At 44.7% G+C, this 26,906-nt stretch overlaps 1 protein-coding gene across 1 annotated transcript in view; it reads left to right on the forward strand.

The window, feature by feature from the left end:
- Positions 1 to 26,906, forward strand: part of GSN (gelsolin) — a gene marked incomplete in the record, with an annotated part of 970,219 nt that overhangs the window by 295,883 nt on the left and 647,430 nt on the right. The window contains 1 exon segment of the mRNA XM_044058005.1: positions 2,247 to 2,351. Within this exon segment, the coding sequence (XP_043913940.1) occupies positions 2,247 to 2,351 (105 nt within the window).

Genomic DNA, 26,906 nt, shown 5'->3' on the forward strand with positions numbered 1-26,906 from the left:
TTGCAGCAGACACTAAAAACAACCACGGAGCCTTCCATAGTTGTATCGGGAATCTCCATGGCAATACCAAGGTTTGCTCAGCGTTGCTGCACAATGGTACTGCCTATACTGAGCCAACAGATATTGCCAGCATACTGGCTGACAGATTCATTGCCAACTTTACACCTTTCTCCCCCCTAAAGGACCAATCACAATACCGGAAGAATGCCAGGCACTCAGTATTACTGCAGCACAGGTTAAAGCTGCATTGTCCATGGCCAACAATACAGCTTCTGTGGGGCCCGCTATCCCTGGATGTGTTTTACATGACCTACAAAGTGAACTGGCACCACATCTGTGTGCCACGTTCAGTGTCACCTCAGGCTTTGTCCCTTCCAAATGGTGCACTGCTACAGTTATCCCTCTCCGTAAAGAGAGAGTGACTACAGACCCTGGGAATTGTTGCCCCATTAGCCTTAAGAGTTTGATGTGCAAGGCTATGGACAGTGTCATCATGGACCTAATTAACAAGGATATAGGCCATCTCCAAACTCTAGATACCACACAATTTGGTTTTGTGTAGGGTAGGTCATGCCTGCTCAACCTGGTTGACTTTGTGTCAGTCACCAGAGTTGTGGATGAGGGCAAGGCAGTTCATACAGCCTACTTTGATCTGGCCAAGGCTTTTGATACCATTCCCCACTCAGGAATTGATAAACTTGCCAAACTAGGCTTTAATCCTTATATCACTAGGTGGGTTGCAAATTGGCTCTCAGATGGAACCCACAGTGTGTAAGTAGTGGACTCTAAGTCAGGCTGCCAACCAGTCACAAGTAGAGTCCCACAGGGATCACACCTGGGTCCTCTCCTGTTTGGCATCTACTTCTCAGAAGTCCAAGCCAACACAGAGGGGCCCTGGCTGACCAGTTCGCAGACGACTGCAAGCTGGGAGCAGTTAACTCCCGAAGTGATGTAGACATTCTACAGAAAGACCTAACTGAGACCAGTGACTGGTGTTGAATGCATGGCCTTAAGCTTAATGCCAAAAAAGTCGTCATCCCCTTTGGGAAAAACTCATTTCCCACTAATTAGCACATTGATGGGAGCCCACTGAACACTGAAGGTGTTATAAGAGATATGGGGACACAGGTTAACAGCAACCTCTCCTTCGACCACCACATTGCCACTATGGTCAGAAAGTCCAATGTGGCATATCTCATTAAGTGTTTTGTATCCAGGAAGAAGAGGTAATCCTCTCTCTGGTCTAATGAGGGAAGAGTAATCATTGAATATAATGTCCCAGTTGGCTTGTACCTCACTAAACACCTGCAACAGCTGGAACTGCCACAAAAGTACTTCAAGAGGATCCTAGGCCTTAAGCATATGCCCTACATGGACAGACTCAAGTTTTTCCTCTAGCTCCTATTGTCGACTAAGAGGCAATCTGTGCTTGACATACAAGGCCATATCTGACCCAGCCCTGTTAGAAATGTTGCACCTAAAGAATTCCCAATTCCTCCGCACCACATGCTCCAGGGACTTCAACCACATTACCACAATCAACAGAACACGCTGGGGGGGACAGGTTCATAACCCAGAGACTGCCCATGCTCTGGAATACACTTCCCGTACATGTCAAGGAGAGCACTCATTGGCCCTCTTCAAGAGAAATCTTGAGTGGATGGGAAATTAAATTTCACCCTGGGGATCACTCCAGTGGTTCAACTTGATAGAGGCACATGAAACTAACGGCGGCATCATGCCAGGGCATTTTTATGGGCGATGTTTGTAAAGGCTCCAGGGCTGTTGGCCTAGTACACACCTGTGAATCTATGCATTGGCCATCTAAGTGGAAATACCTGAAGCTTAGTTACCTTACTTACCTGTTTATCTTTATGTAGCACTTAGGCCTGTAAGCCTCTACCTGATTTCCCACTACCCTTAAGTAATTGCTTTTCACCTCTTTTCTCCATATTCTTTTTCTGAAGAGCATTTGAGCAAAATCAGTAAATGATCAGATCTCCTAATGTGTAAATTCACTGAATGCTCTTAATTGTGTAGCTTAATGTCTGATGCTGCTTCGCTTTCAGAAGTATTTGCCTGTTAAACATTTGCAGTTAAATGTGAAGAAAATGAGCGTTTCTTGCTGATTTTTGTCTTAGCCTTTCCTTGGCGTGTGTTGAAAAATTCATCTTTTTTGCTCACTAGATGCGTTTTAGATTTATTTAGATCTGATGGTTGACTCATCTCCCTACAATATTTTTTAGGTTTTGGGACCAAAGCCTGATTTGGCTGAAGGAACAGATGATGATCTTCGAGCAGATGCTTCAAACAGAAAAATGGCTAAACTTTATAAGGTAACAAGCAGTCTGGTAAGTGTTTGAGACTAACAGGTTTCTGTTATTTCTGATGGTGGTATGTGGCAGTTTGTATAAGCATACCACATTACGATTTGTTGGAATGCCCCTATAGCTTAATATGCATGTAAAATGCGCACACAGAAATAATGCCAAAAGATGAATACGCTGCTTCACCTTGGACCCTTAGAGATTTGTCATCTATTACTTGTCTTGAAAATCCCAACTGGGCATCCTTATTTTCAATATGTCTGACAAATCCTCTGCATCCAAGAAAAAGATACTGCTATGCATTTTAAATTGATCATTCATATAGTTTGAAAATTCCAGCAATGTCCTTAACCCTATGCGATAAGAATTGGATGTTTTCTTGACTCGCTTTTTTTGCTAAATAAAAGATTTTTTGCGTTATACCACATAGATGACACACTTCACCAAATTGGACGTTCATCAGAAATCTAGCTATCTGCATTGAGAATGTCCTATCCTTTAACCATCCTGTCTCTACGTTAAATATGAAGTTCTTGTATTTGGGCTGATGTCAGTGCTTGTTTTGTTATAGGTTCATAGATACTAGGCATGTAGTCCAGGAGACCATTTATGAACCTAGTCCAAATTTCCAATTTCCCCGAAAGAGCTTTATGGTTAAATGACTTGCTCAGGGTCGTACAGTAGGCAAATGAAGGCTAAGGGAATCAAACCCATTACCACAGAAAATAGTTTGATAACAGGTCACCACCTTAACCTCTTCATCTGCTAGAATAGGTCCATAGTCTGTTTTTCCTTCTGTTCATTTATTACACTCAATGTTGAATAAAATGCTCCTTTTGTATGCACCCTTTATAACAAAAGTTATCTTGAAAGACCTTAGTTTCTTGACCAAAGGAAATGCTGACTTTTATAGACCCATCTTGATTGGTAAATGTTAGTTTCTCACTGCTGCAGTCATCACCATTCGGTTATCCATGCTGTGGTAACGATTGGTCGGTCCGAATACCAGAGTCAGGGTTTTGTGCGTCGACTGCTGTTGCTTGCTGGGTGACATTAGGTTGTCTGAGCTATAATGGAGAGCAGGCGATGCCATTACCTCTCTTTCTTGATGTGGAGCCCATAGCAGAAGCAATTTGCAACCGTGCTGGTCGGCTGTTTCCAGATTTCAAACTTCAGCTGAAAATGTCTAAAGCTACGTACCCCGTTGGGGATCCTTCCTTTTTCTTGCACTAACCGATGTCCAAAAAAGTTAACTCTCTCGCCTGTGGAAAATAAGTACCACGCTGAGACTTCCATTCTTACTGAGTCGCTTGCTTAGGCCCAGATCACGATGTACCCTGCTGTCAGTTCTGTACCCTCTTTAACACTAGAAGTATTCATCATAGAGCTCTATTTGTAGCCAGTTATTTTTGTCATCTGTCTCAAGATTGCCAATATGGCATCCATCAGTCAGAATAGGCAGATCTTCTGAAAAAATGTAAATCTAAGGATAGAGACAGACCGCATAAGGCTAAGCCTTCTAACTACACCACCGCTAAATAGGTAGTCGGTTCTTCGGAATACAGTGAGGCCTTTTTGCAGGCCCCTGCTGAGACTCTTTAGGAGTCCTGTATGCTGCAGATGTCTGCATGGTCTAATGAACCTTAGGCTCTGTCTGCCTTGGTTGGGGTCCGGAGCCGCTAAGCAGGCACCGACTTCTGAGTATACTGCTTGCACTTTGGATTTCACTTCAAGCCCCTCGCCCTCTTTTCCGACTAACCCACAGACTGCACCAAGGGATAACCTTCAGGCCAGACTTAGACCCAGTCCAAGGAAAAGAGCAAACAGTCTCCATTCCACCACTACTCCTCCCCCTCCTCAAACTAGAATGCTTAAAATGGCAGAGGATGTCCTCACTTTCATATGGGGTAATCAGGCCACTCCAGCCAAAAGAAGGGATCCTTCTTCAGACATACTATCTGATTTAGACTCAGAGGGATCTTACTCCTCTGTTTCTGAAGAGGAAAATCTTCTTACTGCCTACGAAGACTCAGATGCAGAAGAATCTATTCCTTCTGCATTATCTCCAGAGGATTTTTCCTTTGGGGAAACCCTCCACATCCTCAGGGAACACTTCAATGGGAATAAACAGATTTCTTTCTATCAAAGTATCTGTCAGGCCTTCGTCCCTAAAACACTGGGTAGTCAACTGTCTGCTTTAAACTTTTATCTTGAAAACCAGAGGCTTAAACTTCTAGTTAGGGAATCTATGGATAGTTCCACAAGTTCCTCTGAGCCGTCCATGAAGAGGAAGGTGGTGACCAAAGCTAGGCCTGTATCCTCTTAGGCTGTGCCTTCTCTGAGGTACCCCTTGAAGCTGCTGAAAACATAGGTACAGTTGAAGGTAGTGTCCTTCTCTCCAGTGAACTGCATTGAAGGCTGTCGGTGTGGATCTGCGCATGTCTGAGGCCATACAGACATCCAGTTCAGACGGTTTGGGGGAACCCTGGCTTTTGATTTTGGAGGACTTGAACTGCTCCGATGTTCTTCGTGTTTCACTGTTGCAGTCATTACATTTGGGTAATCTACTGGCAGGTTGCCCTCAATCGGCCTGAATTTCAAAGTCTTGGGTCCTGTGTTGGTTGCTGTCTCCTCTTCCATGACGTCAGGTCATCAGGGGTATAAAATATGCAGCAGACGCCTTTTTATTCAGTCTATCTTACTGCGCGGTGCCTGAAGCAGAAGCAGTTCGCAAGTGCCAGTCGGCCGACTCCTGAAATTTTCACATTTAAGTTTCAGAACTGAAGTCTTCAATTAACGCTAAGTACCTCATTGGGGAAACTTTTTCTTGCTCCTTACCGATGTCAGTAAAAGTTAATTGATTACCTGTGGGAAGCAAATACCTCAAGTATTTTCATTTACACTGTATTCCTTGCCTAGGCACTGACCATAACGTGCCTTTCTGTCAGTTTTGTGCTAGATTTAACCAATGCACTATTAAGAATCTGTATATTTTTACTTCAAAATATTTTCAATCCAGATTTAATTACCCTGAAATGTCGTCGGATAGCAATCAGACTACCGAAGTTCACAAAAAATAAAGAAAGAGACAGACTGTTGAGGTCCAAAACCAGCAACGAAACTTCGAAGCCAGTTGCCGGTACTTAGTGAGGTGCTTTTGCAGCCCCTGATACCTGCTACTTTTGAGTCGCAGGTCTCTACCGAGACCCATGCGGAGTCAGGTATGCCGTGCGATTCTCAAGTATTGAACACACGGATGTGTCTCCCTCAGATGGGTCCGAAGCTGCTGAACAGGCACTGGCTTCTGAGGGTGTTTTCAGGCCTCAACATTTCTATATAAAACCGCCAGCTTCAAAATTGAAGACAAAAGCAACTTTTAAGTCTAAAAAAACTGACACATGAGCCACGTGCTCAGGCCCCTATGCCTAAAAAAACAGATTAAAATGGCTGAGGACTTAATTACCTTGATCAGGGGTTCCCAACACCCCCCCCCTGCTAAGAGGCCTAGACAAACTGATTATGAATCTTCACATCAGGTTTCTATTTCTTCTGATTCCTCTTCTGATCAGGAATTTTCTATACCACCTGTGAGGATTCAGATGCAGAAGAGTCCAGTCCATCTGCATCTCCTCCTGAGGATTATTCTTTTGGAGAAACCTTGCGTACTTTAAGGGAACATTTTCATTGGGAGAGTCAGAATATCTCTGAATCAAGAGGCCTAGGGATTTTCTTCTTCCTCAGCATAGACCTTTGGCTATACCTCCTGTATTAGACAATGATGTGTTTTCAGAATCAAGCATGGCTCCTGATTCCCTACCTCCGGCTCCTAGTAAGCCAGACAGATAGATATTACAGGATTCCTGACTCCCACAAATTTTTATTCAGAAATCCTGCTGCTGATCCTGAAACTATCTCACAGGGTATCAAAGGTGTAAAGGCCTCTACAGCCAAAAATTCTACTCCCTCTGATGGAGATTCCAGGGTGCTGGATAGATGTGGAAAAAAAGTTTATACATCTGCAACCTTGGCAATTAGGGCCTTAAACTGCCAGTTTCATATGCTTAAATATCAACAGCGTGTTATGGGTTTATTGAAACAGAAAATGTTGATTTCTGATTGTGTGGAAAATAAAGAATTACGGGAGTTATTGCATGCTGCAGAACAGGTTGGAAAGCTTACTTTTGCAATGTGGTTTTGATTCCTTGGAGGCCTCTTTCAGGGCCGCAGTTACTGGATCTGTGATTAGAAGACATGCCTGGCTCAAGGAGCAAAATCTGCCTGATTATGTTAAGGCTAAATTGTTGGATGCACCTTTACAGCATGATACTTTGTTTGGTAGTAAGGCAGAAGAGTTTTTAAAGAAAAATGGAAGTCAAATCTCAATCTATGCTAACTGTGAAAGATTTCTTACAAGTGCAGCCACCTAGATTCAGTAGACAGGCCTACTAAAAATTGATCCTTTCCTATGTCCAACAGACCCTCACAAGGCAAATCCAGGTGCTCAAAAGGCTCTAGATACCAATCAGAGTTCTTACAGGTCAAAGCAATGGGGTGCCTGTACCTCCAAATCTGGAGGAAACAAAGCACAACCCTACAGTAAGCAGTCTAAATTATTTCCCTGTACCGTTACCAAGCACTTAACTTTTGGCAGCCCCATTGGGGAGAAAATTAGCACTTAATGCTCAAAATTGGCAGTTAGTTACACAGGACAAGTGGGTATTAAACATAGTATCCCAGGGGTACAGATTTCATCTCCATACTTTGCCAATTCCAAACGGTTGGCCAGATCTGCCACAAAATCAATGGGCAGAGGCTCAGAAACAAGTGATGTTCCTCATGGATATGGGGGCCATTCAACCTGTACCAGAACAAGGAAGAAGGACAACAGTTTCATTAAAGACTGTTCCTGGTACCCAGAAAAGACAATGTCTGGCGTCCAATACTGGACTTACAGATTTTGAACACGTTCTTGGACATCCCAAAATTCAAAATGCTGACTTAGCAACACCTACTGCCCATGCTGGGCAAGAACGCTTGGTTAGTGACTCTAGACTTAAGAGGCATACCTGCATATCCCAATAAGGGAATCGTGCAGAAGATACCTCCGCTTCAAGGCAGGTTTTATGCATTACCAATTCTTTGCGCTGCCCTTTGGCTTATCTACTGCACCCATGGTATTTACAAAGTGCCTGGCACCAGTAATTGCATTTTGCAGACAAGCGTACAAATCTATCCTTACTTGTATGACTGTCTCATTCAAGCAGAAAACAAGAACATTCTTACACTGGCCTTTGTAAAAAGGCTTCTAATATAACTAGGGTACACAAACGAAAAGAAATCACAACTGGTACCTTCTCAGAAATTGACATTCCTGGGTGCAAGCTTGAATACAACTGTCCAGATGGGCTTACCTTACGCCAGACAAAGGCAACTGACTTTACTTCAAACAGATGGCAACAAAAACCCAGTTATCTGCAAGACTAATTCTGCAGGCTTTGGGGTTCATGGCATCCTGCATTCTACTAATTCCATATACAAGACTGCATATGAGGAAGCTTCATTGGTACCTAAAAAGTTTATGGAGTTAACGTTGTTTGCAAACAATGATTCCTCTCATTCCCTGCCTACAACAGGAGTTTCTTTGGTGGGCAGAGACGTGTCACCAGAACAAGGGTCTGTCATTCACTCTACCCCCCTGCCACCCAAACCCTAACTACAGATTCATCAGACTATGCTTGGGGGGGGGGGGCACCTGGCGGGGAGATGCATTCAGAACATTTGGAGCCCAAAACAAATGCATCTGCATATCAACCAGAAAAAGATGCTAGCTGTTAAGAATGCCCTGACAGCCTTCAAGGACTTACTTCATCCAGGAAAACTACTGATAAAGACGGACAACACCACAGTTATGTTGTACATTAACAAGCAGGGGGGTACACATTCCTATCCCCTTTGCGTACTAGCCATGGCATTGTGGGACACGGCCTTGACTTACCAAGTGCATCTTCAAGCTCAATTCCTGTCAGGAAAACAAAATACTCTGGCAGACAACTTAAGCAGAAATCTTATGGACTCTCACAAGTGGAAACTGTATCAACAAGTCTTCAGCATGATAACACAAATGGGGGAGCCCAGACATCTATTTGCCTCTCCCCAAAATCACCAACTGGACAAATTCTGCACAAGGACTTATCATAAACAAGCATGGAAAGTGGATGCCCTATCCTTCAGTTGGAAAAACCTATCAGTCTACACCTTTCATCCTCTGCCTCTTCTCCCCAAGGTCTTGCTAAAGGTCAGACAGGAAAAAAAAAAAATGATCCTAATTGCCCCGAACTGGCCTCGCCAGCACTGGTACCTGATTCTAATGAATATGTCTCAACTCCCTCCTTGGTACTTGCCTCAAATACCTCCTCTGTTGTCTCGGCAGAACAATCAAATTCTGCACACTCCGCTCCAAACTTTGAACCTGGCAGCATGGCTGATCATGTAATTATTCAAACACTTCTCAGTAAATCTGTGATGGATGTGCTTTTGGAAGCCAGAAGCCCTAGTGCTAGAAAACCTTATGCTGATAAATGGAAGAGATTCTGTGCTTGGGACCAAGCACAAGGAACGGACATAAATCCAAATATTCCTTAGATTTTACAATACTTGACTGAGATGCTTGACAATGGCCTGTCTTTTTCTTCAATAAAAATCCATGCCTCTGCCATCTCTGCTCATTACAACACAGAGCCTCCCATCTTTTCTCATCCTCTGCTAAAACAGTATCTTAGAGGGGCCAAACATTTAAGGCCTCCCAGAAGATCACCAACTCCTGCATGGGACCTCAATTTTGTGTTGGAAAAACTCTCTACCTCCTTTTGAACCAGCAGCTAGTGTGGATATTAAGTTTTTATCTTGAAAAACAGCTTTTGTTCTGGTAGTCGCTTCAGCAAGAAGGGTTTCAGAACTACAGGCCCTCATGGCTGTGGAGCCTGTTATTACATTTTACCCTGACAGGGTGTCACTCTGGACCAATCCTTTTATGCCTAAGGTGGTATCCAGTGTGGCTCTTACCAAACTATGCACCTGCCAACATTTTACCCAAATCCACAGAACAAGAGGGAGCAGATTCTGCATTCATTGGGCGTACACGAACTAAGATTTTATTTGAACAGGACCAAATCTCTAAAACTGAGTAACTACTGGTGGCATTTGCTGCAGGATCAGAGGGAAAGGCTATATCAAAGCAGGCTATTTCTAAGTGGATAAGCCACTGCATTCGTTTCTGCTACTTGCATCTTGGTAAACCATTGCCCAAGGAAAATGAGGTCATATTCCACCAGGGCTGCCTCTACCTTAGCAGCCTTTCTCAGAGGAGTTCCAACCAAAGACATTCTAGAAGCTGCTACTTGGAGCTCTCTTCATACTTTTACAAAGCATTATCATTTGCCTCTCTTCAAGTCCAGGGCAGGCTTTGCCACTGGAGGTCTGCAGGGCCTTATAGCTGCCCCTAATGCTGTTTAGTTCCATCCTCCCATCCATATCTTTGGGATTCTACCCATATGTAATGACTGCAACAGTGAATACACTCTAACATCTACATTTATGGTAAGTGTACACAACTGTATTTCTTTGCAACAGGAAGCTTCGGCCATTAGGCCTACATCAGGCCTTGCTCTTGCTTCAGAAAAGGCTGCTAAAAAGAGACATACTAAACATTCTATAGTATCTTCTGCTCCTTCATTGGACGGGGACGTTTTTCTCTGTCTTAAGGCCTTGGTGGCCCTCAGGCCTCCAGCTTTGGCTTCTCCTATTTCTGGCCCTGCCTTCAATTCCCCTGTGCTGCTGTCTGGTTCTCAGGAGTCTGTCTGCTATCCTGCCCCAGGATTATGACTGAGGAGTCTTCCTCTGATGAAAAATCCTTACCATATTCTGTCCAGATAACTTCCCGCTTGGAATATGCATTCCCAGAAGAGGAGTCAAGTGGACGAGATTCACCTATGGAAGAACTCTTAGTAAGACGGTCAATAAGATGAGGGTTTTTTTTTTGTGGGATTCTTCCCAAATCTCAGAGGAACAAAAGAGATGCCATGACTTGCTTCAGGTGGAGGCTCTGCAGCTGTTCCTCCAGTGCTCCCAGCCTTCCTTGATGCCTTTGCTTCATCTTCCAAAAATCCAGTTTCACAGGGACCAGCTCCCAAAAGACCTGACCATTTCTATAAAGTCCATTAAGATTGTAAATTTCTTTTTATTTGCCCTTCTGCCAACCCATCTGCAGTCTCCATCACTTCTGACAAATCCTCTCCAGTTGTCCCCTTCACAAAATGACTTCCTTCAGACAAAGAAAGCAAAATTTTAGAGATGTTTGCTAAGAAGGTCTACACTTAAACCCTCTCTTTCCTATCCCGAGCTTCTCAGGCTCTCTCAACTGCCAGATTCAGAAGCCAAGTCCTTGGCTGTTGCACTTTTTTTTTTTTTTTTTTTTTTAGCTGCATCCTCAAGTCTTCAGGCACTCATTAAATGCAGGTATGATGCTGTTGAAGCTTCTTCCAGGTCTGCAGCTTCTGTACTGAGAAGGTACTCTTGGCTGCATCTACAAACTCTTCCAGATGACATCAAGGGGAAATTGCTTGATGCTCCTTTGGATAATTCTGCTCTTTGGAAAAGCTGCTACAGAGCTCTTTAAGATTCTCCAAGACAAAGGGAAGGAGGTCCAGGATTTAAAGCACCTGTTAAGTTTCTCAGTTTCCTAAATTTCATAGGAACTTCCCTGCTAAAACTCTTTAGTAGAAAACCTTCCGGGTCTTTCTCCTCTTCAGCCCCCTTGGGCTCTAGGCCATGTAAACCTGTTGGGCCTCCTCTGTGTAAAACAGTTGCTTCTGATCCATCTCCTCAGCAGCCCATTTAGTCCAGACCAGGTTCGGTCACATCCACCCCCAACTTGCAAGTCATATCCCTCCGTTTCTTTGCCTTTCTCTTTTTCCCTTTCAGCTTGGAGGGAGATCACTCTGGACTCCTGGATGATATCCATTCAAAACTGTTATTTCATGACTTGAAAAGTTTCTTCCCTTTCAGGGGATTCCTTAACTACTCAGACCATTTGCATCTGTTTCCTCAGCTGCTAGCTCAGCTTTCTCTACAAGGCACCTCTCTCCAAGTCAGCAAGGAAGGGGATTTTATTCCAGGATGTTCTGGACTCCAAGAAGAGGGTCCTTGGTGACAAATTCTGGATCTCCCAAGGTTGAATATGTTCCTAGTGGTGCATTCTTTCAGGATGTTCCTACAATCTCTTCGGTCTCTTGTGCCTCCTCAAGCCTTTGCTTCACTGGATCTAAAGGATGCTTACCTCCATATCCCTATTCACCCTCACTTCAGGAAATTCTTATGTTTCTATTTGGGCTCTTGACACTTTCAGTTCTTGGCCTTGCCTTTTGGTCTTTCTGCTGCTCCAGAGGTTTTTACAAAGTGTGTAGCCCAGCTATTGCCTTAAGACTGAAAGGTCTTCAAGTTTACCCTTAACCTGGATGACATGCTTTTTTTTTTTGGCCAGCAGTCCAGATCTTTTATTTCAGCTCCTGGATCTAGCCATTCCCTTTCTATAAGCCTAGGGGTTCACAATAAATTTCATAAAGTCCTTCACCCAGTCAGGATCTCATTTTTCTGGGGTGCAGGTTCAGAACAGATTTCATGGCATTTCTTCCTTAAACTCTGTCCCAGCTTTCATGGGATCTGTTCTACCTCTTTCCTCCATTGCCAGGGAGTTCCTCAGACGTTTCAGGTTCACAGCCTGTACAAATTCCATGTTGCCTTTTGCAAAATTTCACATGAAGTTCCAGTGGTTTCTGAAAATTGTCTGGTCCAATAGTCTCATCCCTTGGAGACTCATTCCTTTTCTTCCATGCTTGAAAAAAGAGCTAAGGTATTGGATGCAGCAACTCTGTCAGAATCCTGGTTTACCTTTTCAAATTCCTCAACCAGTACAACAGCTTTATACAGATGCCTCAGATTTAGGATGGGGAGCAATCTTCACTTCCCCAAAGGTTCAGGGGCTGGGGTCTCCCACTCAGAGGAGAGAGCGCATAAATGTTGGGGAAATGAGGGCTTTGATTCTAGCCTTACAGGCATTATATCTTCTGCTTCTTCCTGGACCCCTCAGGCTTCTTACAGACAATACTACAGCCCTTTGGTACATAAACAAGCAGAGGGGTACAAAATCTTATCTTTGTTATCTAGCAATCAAAGCATGGGGGTTGGATATTCAGTACAAAGTCTCACTGTATGCAGTGTACCTTCTGTCTGCTCAGAACTTGGTGGCAGACACATTGAGCAGATCCATGACACTGTCCCATGAGTGGATGCTTCACAGGGATGGGTTCCTGGATCTAGTTCACTGGTGGGCTACTCCAGAGATGGGTTTATTTGCCTCCCCTCAGAAAAGACAACGTCCTATACTGTGCCAGGGTCCCTCACTCCCAGGCTGTGACGGTGGATGCCCTGTCATTTTCATGGAGGGGGTTGATGTTCTTCGTGTTTCACTGTTGCAGTCATTACATTTAGGTTATCTGCCTGCAGGTAGCCCCCAGCCGGCCTGAATATCGGTCTCTGATCCCTGCGTCTGATGCGGTCTCCTTCCATGATGTCAGGTCGTCTCTCCCTTTTTGCTAAGACAGCATTGGTTCCCTCTTCTGCAATTAAAGGGTCATCCACTACAAGTTACCTTACCGGATGGACCTACTCAGTCAGGACAAAGGATCTTTGATTCACTCACACTTGTCAGCTCTTCACCGGACCTTGTGGGTGATCAACTTTTGATTCCTTTTAGGCAAATTTTCTCTAAGGATGTGCTTAGGGTTTTGCAGGAGACCAGGAAACTCACTACTAGAAAATCTTGCATTTCCAAATGGACAAGATTTTCTATTGGGTGCCAGAAAAGGGAAAAAGACTCCTATTTGGCAGATATTCCTTTGGTGCTGTGTGTTATTCAACAGTGGTCTGTCTTATGGTCCACTGTTGTGCCTTGTCTGCTTGCCTGCTTTTAACTCCTCCATTTCCTTCCAGGCTGGAAGTTAAACTTTTTTCTTAAACGGTGTCCTTCACATTAATCCTCCCAGGAAACCAATTCCTCCTCCTTGAGATCTTAATTTTGTCCTGGAAAAGTTGACTCAGGGTGCCCATTTTGAATAAACAGCCTCAACTTCTCTGAAATGTTGTACTTTGAAGACTGTGCTTCTGGTAACCATTAAATCTGCCAGAAGGGTTTCCGAGATCCCAGGCATTAATGGTTTCATTACCTTTCCTAGCCTTCCATAAGGACAGGGTTTTTTCGAAAACTAATCCATCTTTTATGCCTAAAGTGGTCATTGACCTGTACTTCAAAACTATGCAATTGCCTACTATTTTTCACATCCCACAATCTCCTAGTGAGGGAATTTTTGCATTCCCTAGATATGTTTAGACAGCTTAGGTTTTATCTTGACAAAACTAAATCAGAAAATCTATTAAGACATTTCTTGTCCTTTCATCCCAGAGCTCTGGGTTTGCCCATTTCTAAAACCATCTCTTGATGGATTTTTAAAGCCATTCTGTTTTAACAGTTTAATGGGTAGTCATTACCCTCTTTGGTTAAAGCCCATTCCACTAGATCTGTTGCATCCTCGGGGGGGGGGGGCGGGGGCTTTTTCAGGTATTTGGATACCCAGTCAATTCTGGAGGCTGCCACTTGGTCATCAGTTCACACTTTACAGGATATTACAAGCTGGATAATTCCAGGGCCAGAGCAGGTTTTGCCATAGCAATCCTGCATGGTTTTCTGGAATGTTTCTGCCTAATTTCTTTTTCATCCCCCTCCCTAGGTTCCCTTTCAGCTTTTGCACTCTCCCATACGATAAGAATACTGCAACATTGAATAGGACTACAAAGAATAATTTTGTAAAATTTTACCATAACCACAGATTTTCTTATCTTCTATGTTGCAGTATTCTATCCCACTTGTCATCCCCCCCCCCCCCTCATCTTGCTCTTTATTTGGATGACTGTCCTTTGGGCGTCCTTTTAGAGTTTCCTCATGGGGCTACTTTATTCTGAGGAATCCTACATGTGGACATCCCTTTTATGGCTGACGTTCCTTGACCCTGTGTGTCATCCCACTTGCAGGCAGTAGCTTGAAGCTTTTGTATACAAGCTGATACTGGGATACAACACATATGTAAAGAATACTGCAACATAGAGAGGGACATCTGTGGTTATACTAAGATTTTACACAAGTCTTCTATTCTTTATGCTGATATTTGAGATGAGAAAAAAAATCCAAATGGTGGGGTGTTGTAATTTGGGCTTAGACTAGTTTCTTTGGGAATAAAACCAAAGATTTGTGGAATGTCTGTTGCGAATGAGGTATTTAGTTTGATGGATGCATTTGGTAACTGGGTAGTTGCCTGTTGCTGTAGGAAACATTTGAGGTTAGCGATGATTGTTTCTCTGTTATAGGTATTTTTACATTAATGTTATAGTAATACAGTTTGAGTTATTCGGTGATGAAGGTAATCCGTCTTGGGGGAGCACTAAGAATGGGAGTAGTTAAGTAATCCAGTGTGCATCAGTGTATGCTGGACCCTAGGGCAATGTTTAAAACTTTGAGACTTTGATAGGTACTACGAGACAAGTGCATGAACCTCTGGGATAGAATAAGTATGGAGCTGTAGGGGGTTAAATTTTTTTTACTCCATTTATTAATGGGTAAAATGGTGTGCAACCTGAACGCACTGAATATTAACTGAGGACCAGTGAGAATAACGCTTCAACTTGTGTGGGCTGGGTATTTAGTGTGTGAAGGTTACACTCTGTTATTTTAGAATACAGTGTGGACTGTAGAGTGTAATATGATAGACCATGTTTACAGTATAATAGAAAGTTTATTTTTTGCAGTACTTTTTGAAAAAAGTTGTTATGCAAACCACAGTTGAGAACCAGCTCAGTCATGAGTTAACAATTCATTCTTGGGTTTTTAGGGGGAGAGATTTGCTTGTTAGCTTGCTGTAAGCAGTTTCCAGTTTGCCCACTTTACACTGGAAGTGGCTACTTCCATTACAACATCATACTGTAATTAGAGAAGGCGAGAAGTTTGCGAACATACTTTGAAATATGGAACAGTTTAAAAAATCTACCTGATGTTTTATTTTGTCTCCCTGTACCTGTGCAAAACAGTTTAGTAGAGACTGTGTTTGGCTAGTACCCACTCAATACACTGTTAGCCTTCCAAACTATAGTTGTGTTGATAGAGATGTTTAAAGAGTGATTATTTCCTGCCGGGTAGCAACTTATGGACAACTACTTGAGGACAATCAAGTTTATAAAGATTCAGTTGGTTCAGGTTTGCTTACCTGTATACTTATGGTGATGGAGTAGGGGAGAGTAGGTGGACTCTTGTGTTCTGCAGTAGTTCTTTGTTACTGATGTATCATTCAGTTCCAGTTTTGATTACTCTGGATCCTGAGTTGCAGTTCAGGATGAACAAGTACTGATGTCTTATTCCCATGTTGCAGTATTCTAGTTGTGGGATTTCCTGCCCACAGGTGACTTGTACATTGACTCCTATACAAAAGCTTCAACTTGGTTGTTGCAGCATGCGCGGGACGTCCAATGTAAGGCCATAAACCAGGGGCCTTAAAATTGATGTCTGCAAGCACAATCCCCAGAACTTTTCAGCTGCAGATGACCTACGCATGGCACGATTGATGCCCTGCCAACTGTCTATGAGTTAAGGAGCCCTCAGTGGTTCTGTCTACTTAAACGATTACCGTTGAGGAAGCTGTTCCACGGCCAATGACCGACACTTCCTCAGAGCTTGCCCAGACAATCGGTGTAGAGGGGTAACCAGTTTTTGTGGTACCTCCGACTGGGATCCAGTCTTTGGAAATGTCTTCAAAATCTGACACCAGGCTGGTTCCTACCTCCACCCCAGCCAAAAAGCAACAACAAAAAACAAGCATACCTCCTTCTCTTCTCCAGAAACCATACCAGATTGGCAGGCTTTCACTTCCTCTCTCATGCAGGCCTTCAGCCTCAGCCCCCTCTACTCTCTCTTTATTGAGCCCTAAGCCTGCTTCTGCCTCTCCCTTCCCACCCATGACCTTTCAAGTTGGGGAGGAAGAGCTTTTTCAGAGGACTCCATTTCATATAAGTTTCTGCTTCTCCCCAGGAATATTATTCACCTGATGAAGACTGTCTGGAAGTGGATTTTCCCCTTGAGGATATTACTTTGGTGAGACTATTACCAAGATGAAAGATTACTTCAAATGGTATACTTTCCAAATGACTGACACCCAAAAGAGGTACTTTGAGCTGCTTCAAGTGGAATCACCCACCCCCTCAGCTGTCCCTCCAGTGCTTACTTGGATGCCTTTAATTCAGCTTCTAAGACCCCAGACTCCCATCCTCCAGCCCCCAAGCACCCTGATCACGTCTATAAAGTGCCAGAGGAGCAACAATTCCTAGTTAAACCTCCCTTGGCAGACCCAGCTGTTATTGCCACTGCTCCTGATAAACAGTCTAGACTGTTGCCTTCCACCTCCCTCCTACCCACTGATAAAGATAGCAGATATGTGGATAGGATGGGAAAGAACTACACTTTCTGAACTTTGGCATTCAGAGCTGCAAGTTATTAGACCCACATGACTAAGTATGTTCTAGACTTAGTGTCTCAAGCCTCCTCCATGCTGGCTTCTATGTCTCAGTCCCGTTAAGGCCAATATATCCTCTAAACTGTCCTTGGGCTCAGCAAGTAGACAGGCACTCAATCAGATGCAGCTACGATGCTGCAGAAGCGACTGACTGCTCTGCAGCATCTACTTCTGTCCTCAGGAGATGCTCCTGGCTAAGACTTCAGAGTCTACCTGAATTCTTAGTCTAAGATTTTGGACGCCCCCCTGGATCACAACTTCCTCTTTGGAAAACAATCTGCAGATCTCCAAGAATCTGCAGGAAAAGAAGTAAAGAATTATAGGACATCAAGCATCTGCTGGTGTCCCCCATTCCCAAGTATTATAGGAACTACCCAGCTAAAACCACCTTTGTAAGGCACAACCCACTCAGGCAGCTGTCTCCTCTTCAAGATCTGGAAGAGGGGCAGGAAGACAGACTTCGTCCAGACCTAATGCACCTCCTCATCCCAGACAACCGTTTCAGGATAGAGGAGGTCCCAATAATGGGCGACTGTCTAGCCCACCTACCACTCTCTGCATGCCTTCTGCACAGTCTCCCCTTTTGGCAAGCCATCACCACAGACCAATGAGTCCTATCCATTATCCAAAAAGGGTACTTCCTGTCCTGGAAAGAAACACCCAGAAGAAGTATTGCTTTTCCCTCCCAAAACCAAATTCATCTCCTACCACAGCTTTTGTCAGAATTTCTAAAGCTAAGCACCATAGAAACCTGTTCCCTCAGGACAGGAAGGAAAGGGATGCTGTTCTCGTCTCTTCCTGGTCCCCAAAAAAGATGGCCCCTGAAGACCCATTTTAGATGTCTCCTTTCTAAATCTACACCTCTAGGTACCCTCCTTCAGAATGCTGTTACTACCCACTCTCCAGCCTCTTATTCCAGCAAAGGTCTTCATGGCCACCCCAGACCTATAGGACACCTACCTTCACATCTCCATCAGGACTTCCCAAAGACAGTTTCTACATTTCTCTGGACCTTCATTTCCAGTTTACTGCCTTGCCCTTTGGTTTATCCACTGCCTCTTGAGTCTTTCCAAAGTGCCTAGCCCCAGCCACTGCCTTCAGCAGAATGCAGGGAGTTCAGATTTACCCATATCTGGACAACATCCTAATACTAGCATAGTCCAGAGATGCTTTCTCAATGGTTCTGCACTTCACCATGTCCCTTCTGTAAAATCTAGGGTTTACCATCAAACCCGCAAAGTCCTCCTTGAACTCAGGCCAGGACAAGATTTTCCTAGGCTGAAGAATCAAGACGGACAAAATGAAGGCCTTTCTCCCATAGGACAGGGTTCTATCCTTGACTTCCCACTCACAGGAAACCCTCCATTCCCAGAAGGTGACTGCAAGGCAATTCCTCAATCTCCTAGGCTTAATGGCAGCAACCATCCCCATGCTACCACTAGCCAGAATGCGTATGCGCAAGTTACAGTGGTACCCCAAAAACATTTGGTCCCAATGCCTGCATCACGTAGAACAGGATATTCCCTTCTTTCCCTGTCTGAAGTAAGAAATCAGCTGGTGGATCCAGCAAGTCCATCTAAACCCGGGACTTCACTGCAACCACCCACCCCAACCCAAACAATGCATACAGATGCCTCAGATTCAGGTTGGGGTGCAACTCTAGCATCCTACAGGGTCCAGGAAAACTGGCACCCTTCTGTACTGTGCAAGCACATCAATATCCTGGAAATGACAACAGTCTTCCTAGCTTTAAAGACCTTTATTCCCCTTGTCTTGGGGGTGCTCTGGTTAGTGACCGACAACACCACAGTTATGTGGAACCTCAACAAACTGGGAGGAACAAAGGCCTACCAGCTGTGCAGGCTGACCCTGCTGATATGGGAACTAGTCTGTTGCCACAAACCTGGTCCTGCAGGCGACTTGCATCCCCTTGCAGGACAACAAGTGAGCAGACCTTAGCAGGGCCTTCCTCTCCACAGCACGAATGGATGCTGGACGGGGGTCTTCCTAGACATAGGCCACCAGTGGGGTACTCCAACAGTAGACCTGTTTGCCTCCCCCAGAACAGGCAGCTGCAGACCTTCTGCTCCAAGACCAACTCCCCTGTAGTGTGGAGAGTGGACACTTTCAGCATCTCCTGGGAGGGGAAGTTTCTTTATGCCTTTCCCTCCTTTCCAATGATAAAGTCCTGAAAACACAGGACGACAAGCCAAAAATCTTTAGTGACACCCTACTGGCCAAGGCAGCACTGGTTTCCCCCTACTTTTCTAGCCAAGGGCAATCACTACAAATTACCCTACATGGTGGACCTACTGACAAGACCAAGGAACTCTTTCATCCATACTTGCAGATGTTATTCCTGACTCTGAGTGATAAACTTTAGATCCCCTTCAGACACCACTACTCTGAGGACGTGCTTTCAGTCCTAAGGAAGGCAAGGAAACCTACCACCAGAAAATCTTACCTAAGTTAGCCAAGTGGGAAAGATTTACTAAGTGGTGTCTGGACAAGGGAAGGAAGCCTTGTTCGGCAGATGCCTTCCTTGTTCTCTGTTAAATGCATCAGTTGATTAAAAGTGGACTTTCATACTCCTCAGTGAAAGTGCACCTTTCTACTACATCAGCCTGCTTGCCCCTGGATTCCCTCTTGCTAACCAGGCTCAACATTAAGCTCTTCTTTAAAGGGGTCTTGCACATAATGCCACCAAAAGAAACCTATCCCTCCACCCTGGAACCTCCACTACATCCTGGAAAAAGTAACCCAGCACCCTTTCGAACCGGCTGGGTCTTCTTCCTTACAGATATGTACATGGAAAACCGTCCTTCTGGTGGCTATCACTTTAGCCAGAAGGGTCTCAAAGTTGCAGGCCTTAGTGGGCTGCCCTCCCTGTGCCATCTTCCACAAAGACAGTCACCCTGCGAACTAATCCCTCCTTTATGCCCAAGGTGGTCAATGACTTGCCTCTAAACCATCTATCCACTTACCCACTTTCTTTCCCTCCCCCACTAATGAAGGGGAGAGGATACTGCACTCCTTGGATGTACACAGGCAACTTGGATTCTACCTGGACAAAAAGAAAACCATTAGTAAATCTAAGCAGCTGGTCTCCTTCCACCCCAGAGCCCTGGGCAAGGCGGTCTCCAAACAAACCATTGCTTGCTGGATCAGGAAAACTATTTGTCTCTTACTCTTGCCATGTAAAAAAAAACCCAGTGGGAGTAAAGGCCCATTCCACTAGGGCTGTGGCTGCCTCCAAGGCCTTAATGAAAGGTCTGGACATGCATCCATCATGGAAGCAGCCACATGGTCCACTATCCACACTTTCACCAAACATTGCAAACTGGGCCAAGTTTCCAGAGCTAGGGCAAGATTTGTCAGATCCATCTTATAGGGTTTGTAGAATCCTCTTCAACATCCACCTCCCTTCCATGCGTCTAAGCTGTGGTACTCTCCCACAACTAGAATACAACATAGGAATAGAAGAACATGTAATAGTTGTGGAAAATCTTAACATAACCATAGATGTCCTTCTCTTCCATGTTGCAGTATTCCTTCCCACCCACCATTAACTCCTATACTTCCTCAGTTAGTTCCAACTATGTTCTGGGTCTGCTAAGCTACCGAATGATACCAAGGCCACACACCTGCCCCACTGGCATTACTCCTGCTGGGCCTTCTCTACTTGCTGGCCTTCAAGTTCTGAGGATTGTGCATGCAGACGTCACATTTAAGACACCTGGTTTATGACCTTGCGTCTGACATCCCAAACGCACTGCAACAGCTAAGCTGAAGCTTTTGTATAGGAACCGACGTAAGAGTCTGAGGGCAGAAAATCCCACAACTAGAATACTGCAACATGGAAGAGAAGGACATCTATGGTAAGATTTTATACAACTATTCTATATTTGTCTTATAGGGATCGATCACATAATTTCAAATCTCCGTAATGGTATATGTTGTATGAAACTAAATGTAGTGGCTGTTGGATGCCTTTATGCGGTCTGAGTAGAGCTGCTACATGTGCATACCTTATTTGGACTTAATGCAAGTGCTGTCACATATTTAACAGAGCAGGTCTGATAACAGCATCCTTTTCTGTACATGAGCATCAACATCTGTGGTGGTAGTTCTGGTGATAAGATGGCTGCATGCAAATCACTGTGGGAGGTAGGTTTCATTATAGCTTTGGGTATGTTGTCATATGATGTGCATTTGTGACCTCCATACTGCAGGGAGATAACTACATGCTTGCTCCATAATTTTGATGTTACACTCTTACCTTGTCCCAGTGCAGGGACTTTGACTACCTGAGTCAAAGGCTCAGTAATGGTGCAAAAGTAGTAGGTAAACAAGTTTGCTTCATTGATGTAGAGGTGTAAGCTCTGACTGCAATGCAGATGGCTCTTGAGTAATGGACCCATTAGCTATGGAGCTGGGCAGGAGAGTTAAAATTGGGTAGACTGGCTGGTGGTTTTGTTTCGGAGGTATGATTTTGTTTGAGCACCCCCTGCTGTACTCCAGAGGCTGGTGCTGGATGTAGAGATCAAGTTTTCTGGAACTCAAGTCAGTTAATGAAGTATGCAAGTGCTAGTTAGAAACAATTAGTGCAATGCATATTTTGATTGCACAGGTTAGCCTAGTTGAGGTACAATGAGAAGCAACATTCATAGTGCTCTGCTCTCATCTCCCACTATGCACTAGGGTGATCCCCATTCAAAAGTTGAATCCCCCCAACTGTATTTAAATCCATGATGTATTAATGTAAGGTGCAGCGCTTTATTGGTAGGAGAGGGGAAATTAAGGATCCAAAAGAGGACATTGGAGAGGGGACCAAAAACATGTTTTAAATTAAATATATAAACAAAACTGGGAAGCAGAGATTGTATTTTTATCCACTCTTTAGGTTAGCAGTAAGAGGTGTAAGGAAGATCTCCATTAAGTTTTGAGGTGCAATAATGCCTTTCTGCATAGCTGCCTCTGACAATATGTAATGTCACCACACGAATTCAGTAAACTCTGTTAACCGGAACTCAAGCAACCGGCAAAAAAAATTGAAGAAATGGAGTACAATTTTCATGTGTTGCACTTAGTTTTGCCCCTGCAGAAATGTACCATAAGATTTTAGAGTTTTAAAAAGGAAGGAATTCTCCCTCTCCAACCTGAGAACAAGTCAAACAAAACAAATTAGTATAGGGTACAGTATTAGGCCTTTTTTAATAGCAACTCTCAAGCAAAAAGAAACTACAGATGTTCATGTTTCACAGTTGCAGTCATCACACTTGGGTTATCTGCCTGCAGGTAGCCCTCAGTCTGCCCAAATACCAGAGACTTAGTATTTCTGCATCGGATGCTGCCGCTCCATGACTTATGTCAGATAGTCAGGGGTATAAAACAGCCGACGCCATAACGGCAGTCTTTCTTGCCGAGGCACCTGAAGCAGTTCGCAAGTGCCGGTCGGCCGCTACCTGATTTTTCATTTACAAATTGAATAATCCTGAAGTCTTCAAAAAGCTAAGTACCCCGTTGGGGATCCTTTTTTCTTGCTTTAACCGGTGTCAGAAAAAGTTAAGTTGTCTTGCCTGTGGAAAGCAAATACCTCTCAGATTTTCATTCTTACTGTCACCTGTTTAGGCGCAGACCACGACATCCCTTGCTGTAGGTTTTGTGCCTTAATGCCCATACCATTTGTCATCAGGCTCTTTTTCATTAAATTTTTTCGCTCTCGATTTGCGTATTCTGAAATTGCTTCAGTAAGCCATCAGACTACCGATATTCCGAAAAAATGTAAAGATAAACAGAGACCACATAGGTCCAAAACTGCCGACGATGCTTCTGTTAAGCTAGTCGCCAGTCTGCTGGTACTCTCATTTGAAGCCCCCTGATGCCCCCTTGATTGGATTTGCAGGCCTCTAGAGTCCCATTTTGAGTCTGGTATGCCGTGAGACTCTTCAGCTATGGAACCTGTGGATGTCTATACCTTGGTTGGGTCTGGAGCCACTGTGCAGGCACCGGCTTCTGAGGCAGTTCTTCGCTCAACTGATGTTCAAATCAGAGTTTAAACAAAACTTCTGAATTTCTTAGGCCCAGAGTATGCAGTATGCCTAGAAAACCGACCAAAGTGCATGCACCTGCTTCCATGCCACAAAACCAAGTGTTTAGAATGGCCGAAGACAATATTACGCTGATTAGGGGAAGTCTGCCTTCCCTTGCTAAGAGACAGACTACAGTCCCCTTCAGCTTCTGTAGACCACATGTCCGATGACTCAGATTTCTGATTATGAAGACATGCTTTTATCTGCTTATGAGGATTCAGATGCAGATGAATCTATTCCCTCTGCCTACCCTCCCAAGGATTTTTCTTTTGGTGAAACCTTGCATATCTTGAGAGCATTTCCACTGGGAATGTCAAGACCATCCTCAGTCCAAAAAGAGACTCAGAGAATTTCTAGAGTTGCCTCAGCACAAGCCTTTAGCAATACCCCCTGTCCTGGATGTTGTGGATGATTTTATGGAATCCAGTCTTACTCTTGACGCTTTACCTCCAGCCCCTAGGAAACTAGGCCGGTACTACAGAGGACCTGACGCGCACAAATTTCTTTGACCCAGAGATAATTTCCCAAGGGCCTAAAGGTATCCAGGCTACTACAGCCACGAATCTCACCCCTCTGGATAGGGATTCCACAGCTTTGGGACGGATTGGGTAAGAAGGTATGTACCTCTGCAACTCTTGCTACTAGGGTACTGAATTGTCAGTTTCACATGCTGAAGTACCAGCAACATTTTATGGAACTCATTAAACAAAAAGCGTCAACCTTTCCATACTGTGCACAAAACGAAGAATTGCAGGATCTTATACACTCTGCAAGCCAAGTCAGCAAGCATAATTTGCAGTGTGGCTTTGACGCCCTAGAAGCATCTTGCCGGGCAGCAGTCACTGGCTCTTTACTAAGAAGACATGTTTGGCTGAAGGAACAGACCTTGCCAGACCATGTCAAATCAAAGTTACTAGATGCTCCTTTGAATGAGGACCGTCTGACACCAAAGCAGAAGAGGTTCTTAAAAATATGGAAGAAAAAGCTAAGTCTATGTAGACTGTTAAAGACTTCTTACAAGTGCAACCCCCTAGATTCGGTAGGCATTGCCCTTTACAAACACTGGTCCTTTTCAGCCCCCTCTAGGCCTTCTCAAACCAGACCCAGGGGAAACCGACCACCCAGAATACAGTCTCAGGGTATGCAGAGATCTAAGCAATGGAGTGCCCCCACCCCTAAAACAGGGAGTGGTAAGCCACCTCCTTACGGAAAAAGCTCACAATGACTTGTTTACTCCACTCCCTAGCCTTGCCCAACTGCTTGTGCCCCTGGGAGGAAATTTTGCCTTCCATGCAAAAAACTGGATGGCCATCACTCTGGACCGGTGGGTCCTCAACATGGGGTACAAATTTTATTTCCATACTTTGCCAACCCTAAGCATGTTTTTAGACCTTCCTCCAAACCAGTTGGCAGAGGCCCAAGACCAAGTTCTTTCCCTGCTCAGTATCAAAGCTGTTCACCCGGTTCCAGTAGAACAGAGGGGTCAGGGATTCTACTCCAGACTCTTCCTGGTACCCAAGAAAAGAGGGATCTTTGCACCCAATCCTGGATCTTTCAATTCTCAACACCTTAGTGGTACCAAAATTCAAAATGTTTGCCCTGCAACAACTTCCTATGCTAGCCAAGGATGGCTGGTTAGTCACCCTAGACTTAAAAGAAGCCTATCTGCACATCCCCATAAGGGACTCGTGCAGGAAGTATCTACGTTTCAGGGCAGGATCTATGCATGATGAGTTCTCTGCCCTTCCCTTTGGCTTATCTACTGTGCCCAGAGTATTCACAAAATGCTTGGCTTCAGCCATTGCATACTGCAAGCAGAGAGGTATCCAAATTTACCCGTACTTGGATGACTGCCTGATTCAGGCAGACAATGAGGAATTGCTGCTGCAGCACCTGACGGTTGTGAAAAACCTTCTCTCTTCCCTGGGGTACACCAACGAAAATAAATCAAAACTGGTACCCAGCCAAACGATTGTATTCCTGCGAGCAACTTGGATACAGCTTCCCAGAAGGCATTCTTCACTTCAGTATAACAAGTCCATCTGAGACTATTTCAAACAACTGGCCACCAGAACCCATCTATCCACAAGAAAAATACAAGTCCTAGGGTTCATGGCCTCATGTCTACTGCTAATTCCGTATGCAAGACTGCATATGAGGAAACCTCAATAGTACTGAAGCCTTTGGTGCCAACATTCTCAGGACCTGGAAACAGTCATTCCTATCTTGCCCTGTCTAAGGACAGATTTCCTTTGGTGGCCAGAAGCATGCAACCACAACAAGGGACTACCATTTGCTCATCCCCACACCACCCAGACTCGAACCACAGACTCTTCAGACTGTGCCTGGGGGGTACACATGGGTGGCAAATGTAGTCAGGGCCATTGGAGCCCAAGTCAAATTCATCTGCACATCAACCAAAAAGAGATGCTAACTGTACAGAACACCCTGACAGTCTTCAGATCCCTACTCTTTCCAGGACAACTGTTAATAAAAACACACCGCAGTTATGTGGTACATCAACAAGCAGGGGGGAACAGCGGACCGGAGTTCCGCTGTAATGACCCTTAACTGGGAAACGCCCAAAGACTCAACAACAAGCAGTGGGTAACCCACTTCTACCTACTCTGCAGGTTAGAGAGGGCCCTGTGGAATGCGGCCTTGGTTATTCAAGTCCATCTGCAAGCTGAATTCCTGCCAGGCAAACAAAACTCACTGGCAGACGACTTAAGCAGAAATCTCCTAGACCCACACAAGTGGCAACTTGGAGCCCAGTATCTTCAACCTTCTGATTCAGAAATGGGGGACCCCCAGAGGTGGATCTCTCTGCCTTCCCCTGCAACCACCAGCTTAGCAGATTCTGCACCAGGAATCCTCAGCAGGGCGTGGAAAGTGGATGGTCCTGTCTTTTTAGTGGGTAAATCTCTCATTCTATGCCTCTCCCCCTTTGCCCCTTCTCTCGAGTATTACTCAAGATAAAACCGGACAGACCAAGGACAATTCTGATTGCCCCGGACTGGCCATGCCAGCACTGGTACCCACTCCTGTGCAGCCAGGCACCGGTGCCACCCTGGCACCTACACCAGAGCCTAACCCTGCGCTCTCAGCAGGTGGGACAGATTTTGCATCCACAACTGCAAACCCTAAATCTTGCAGCCTGACTTATTCCTTGAATTCTCCCCCAGCAACTCTAAGCAAGCAGGTGCTGGATGTCATTCTTGAAGCTAGAAGACTCAGTACAAGAAACTACTATGCTGATAAGTGGAAAAGTTTCTGCTCATGGATTCAGTCTAAAGGAGCGGACACAACACTGCCCTCAATGTCTCTAATCCTGGATTACTTGGCAGATCTACTCCACAGAGGCCTGTCCTTCTCCGTTTAAGATGCATGCCTCAGCCTTTTATGTTCCATTACAACACTCGTCCACCTCTCTCGCACCCTCTTATCAAATAGTTCCTGACTGGGACTAACAACGTAAGGCTGCCCAGGAGAGCACCCACCATAGCTTGGGACCTTAACTTTGTACTGGAAAAGGTCACCCCCCCCCTCCTTTTGAACCCACTCCGTCAGCAGAGTTGAAATTCCTCTCTTGGAAAACAGCCTTGCTTCTGGCCATCACTTCAGCTAGGAGAGTGTCTGAGTTACAAGCACTGATGGCTGTGGAACCCTTCATTATTTTCCATTACTGACAGGGTTTCCCTCAGGACTAACCCTTCCTTTATGCGTAAAGTAGTGTCCAGTGTGGCTCTCAACCAATCCATTTGCCAACCTTCTTCCCTAATCCTCAAAATCAAGGAGAAAGGATCCTGCACTCCTTGGAT

This window comes from Protopterus annectens, chromosome 16.part0, assembly GCF_019279795.1.
Source record: "Protopterus annectens isolate FY-2018-M chromosome 16.part0, PAN1.0, whole genome shotgun sequence".
NCBI classification, from domain to species: Eukaryota; Metazoa; Chordata; order Ceratodontiformes; family Protopteridae; genus Protopterus; species Protopterus annectens.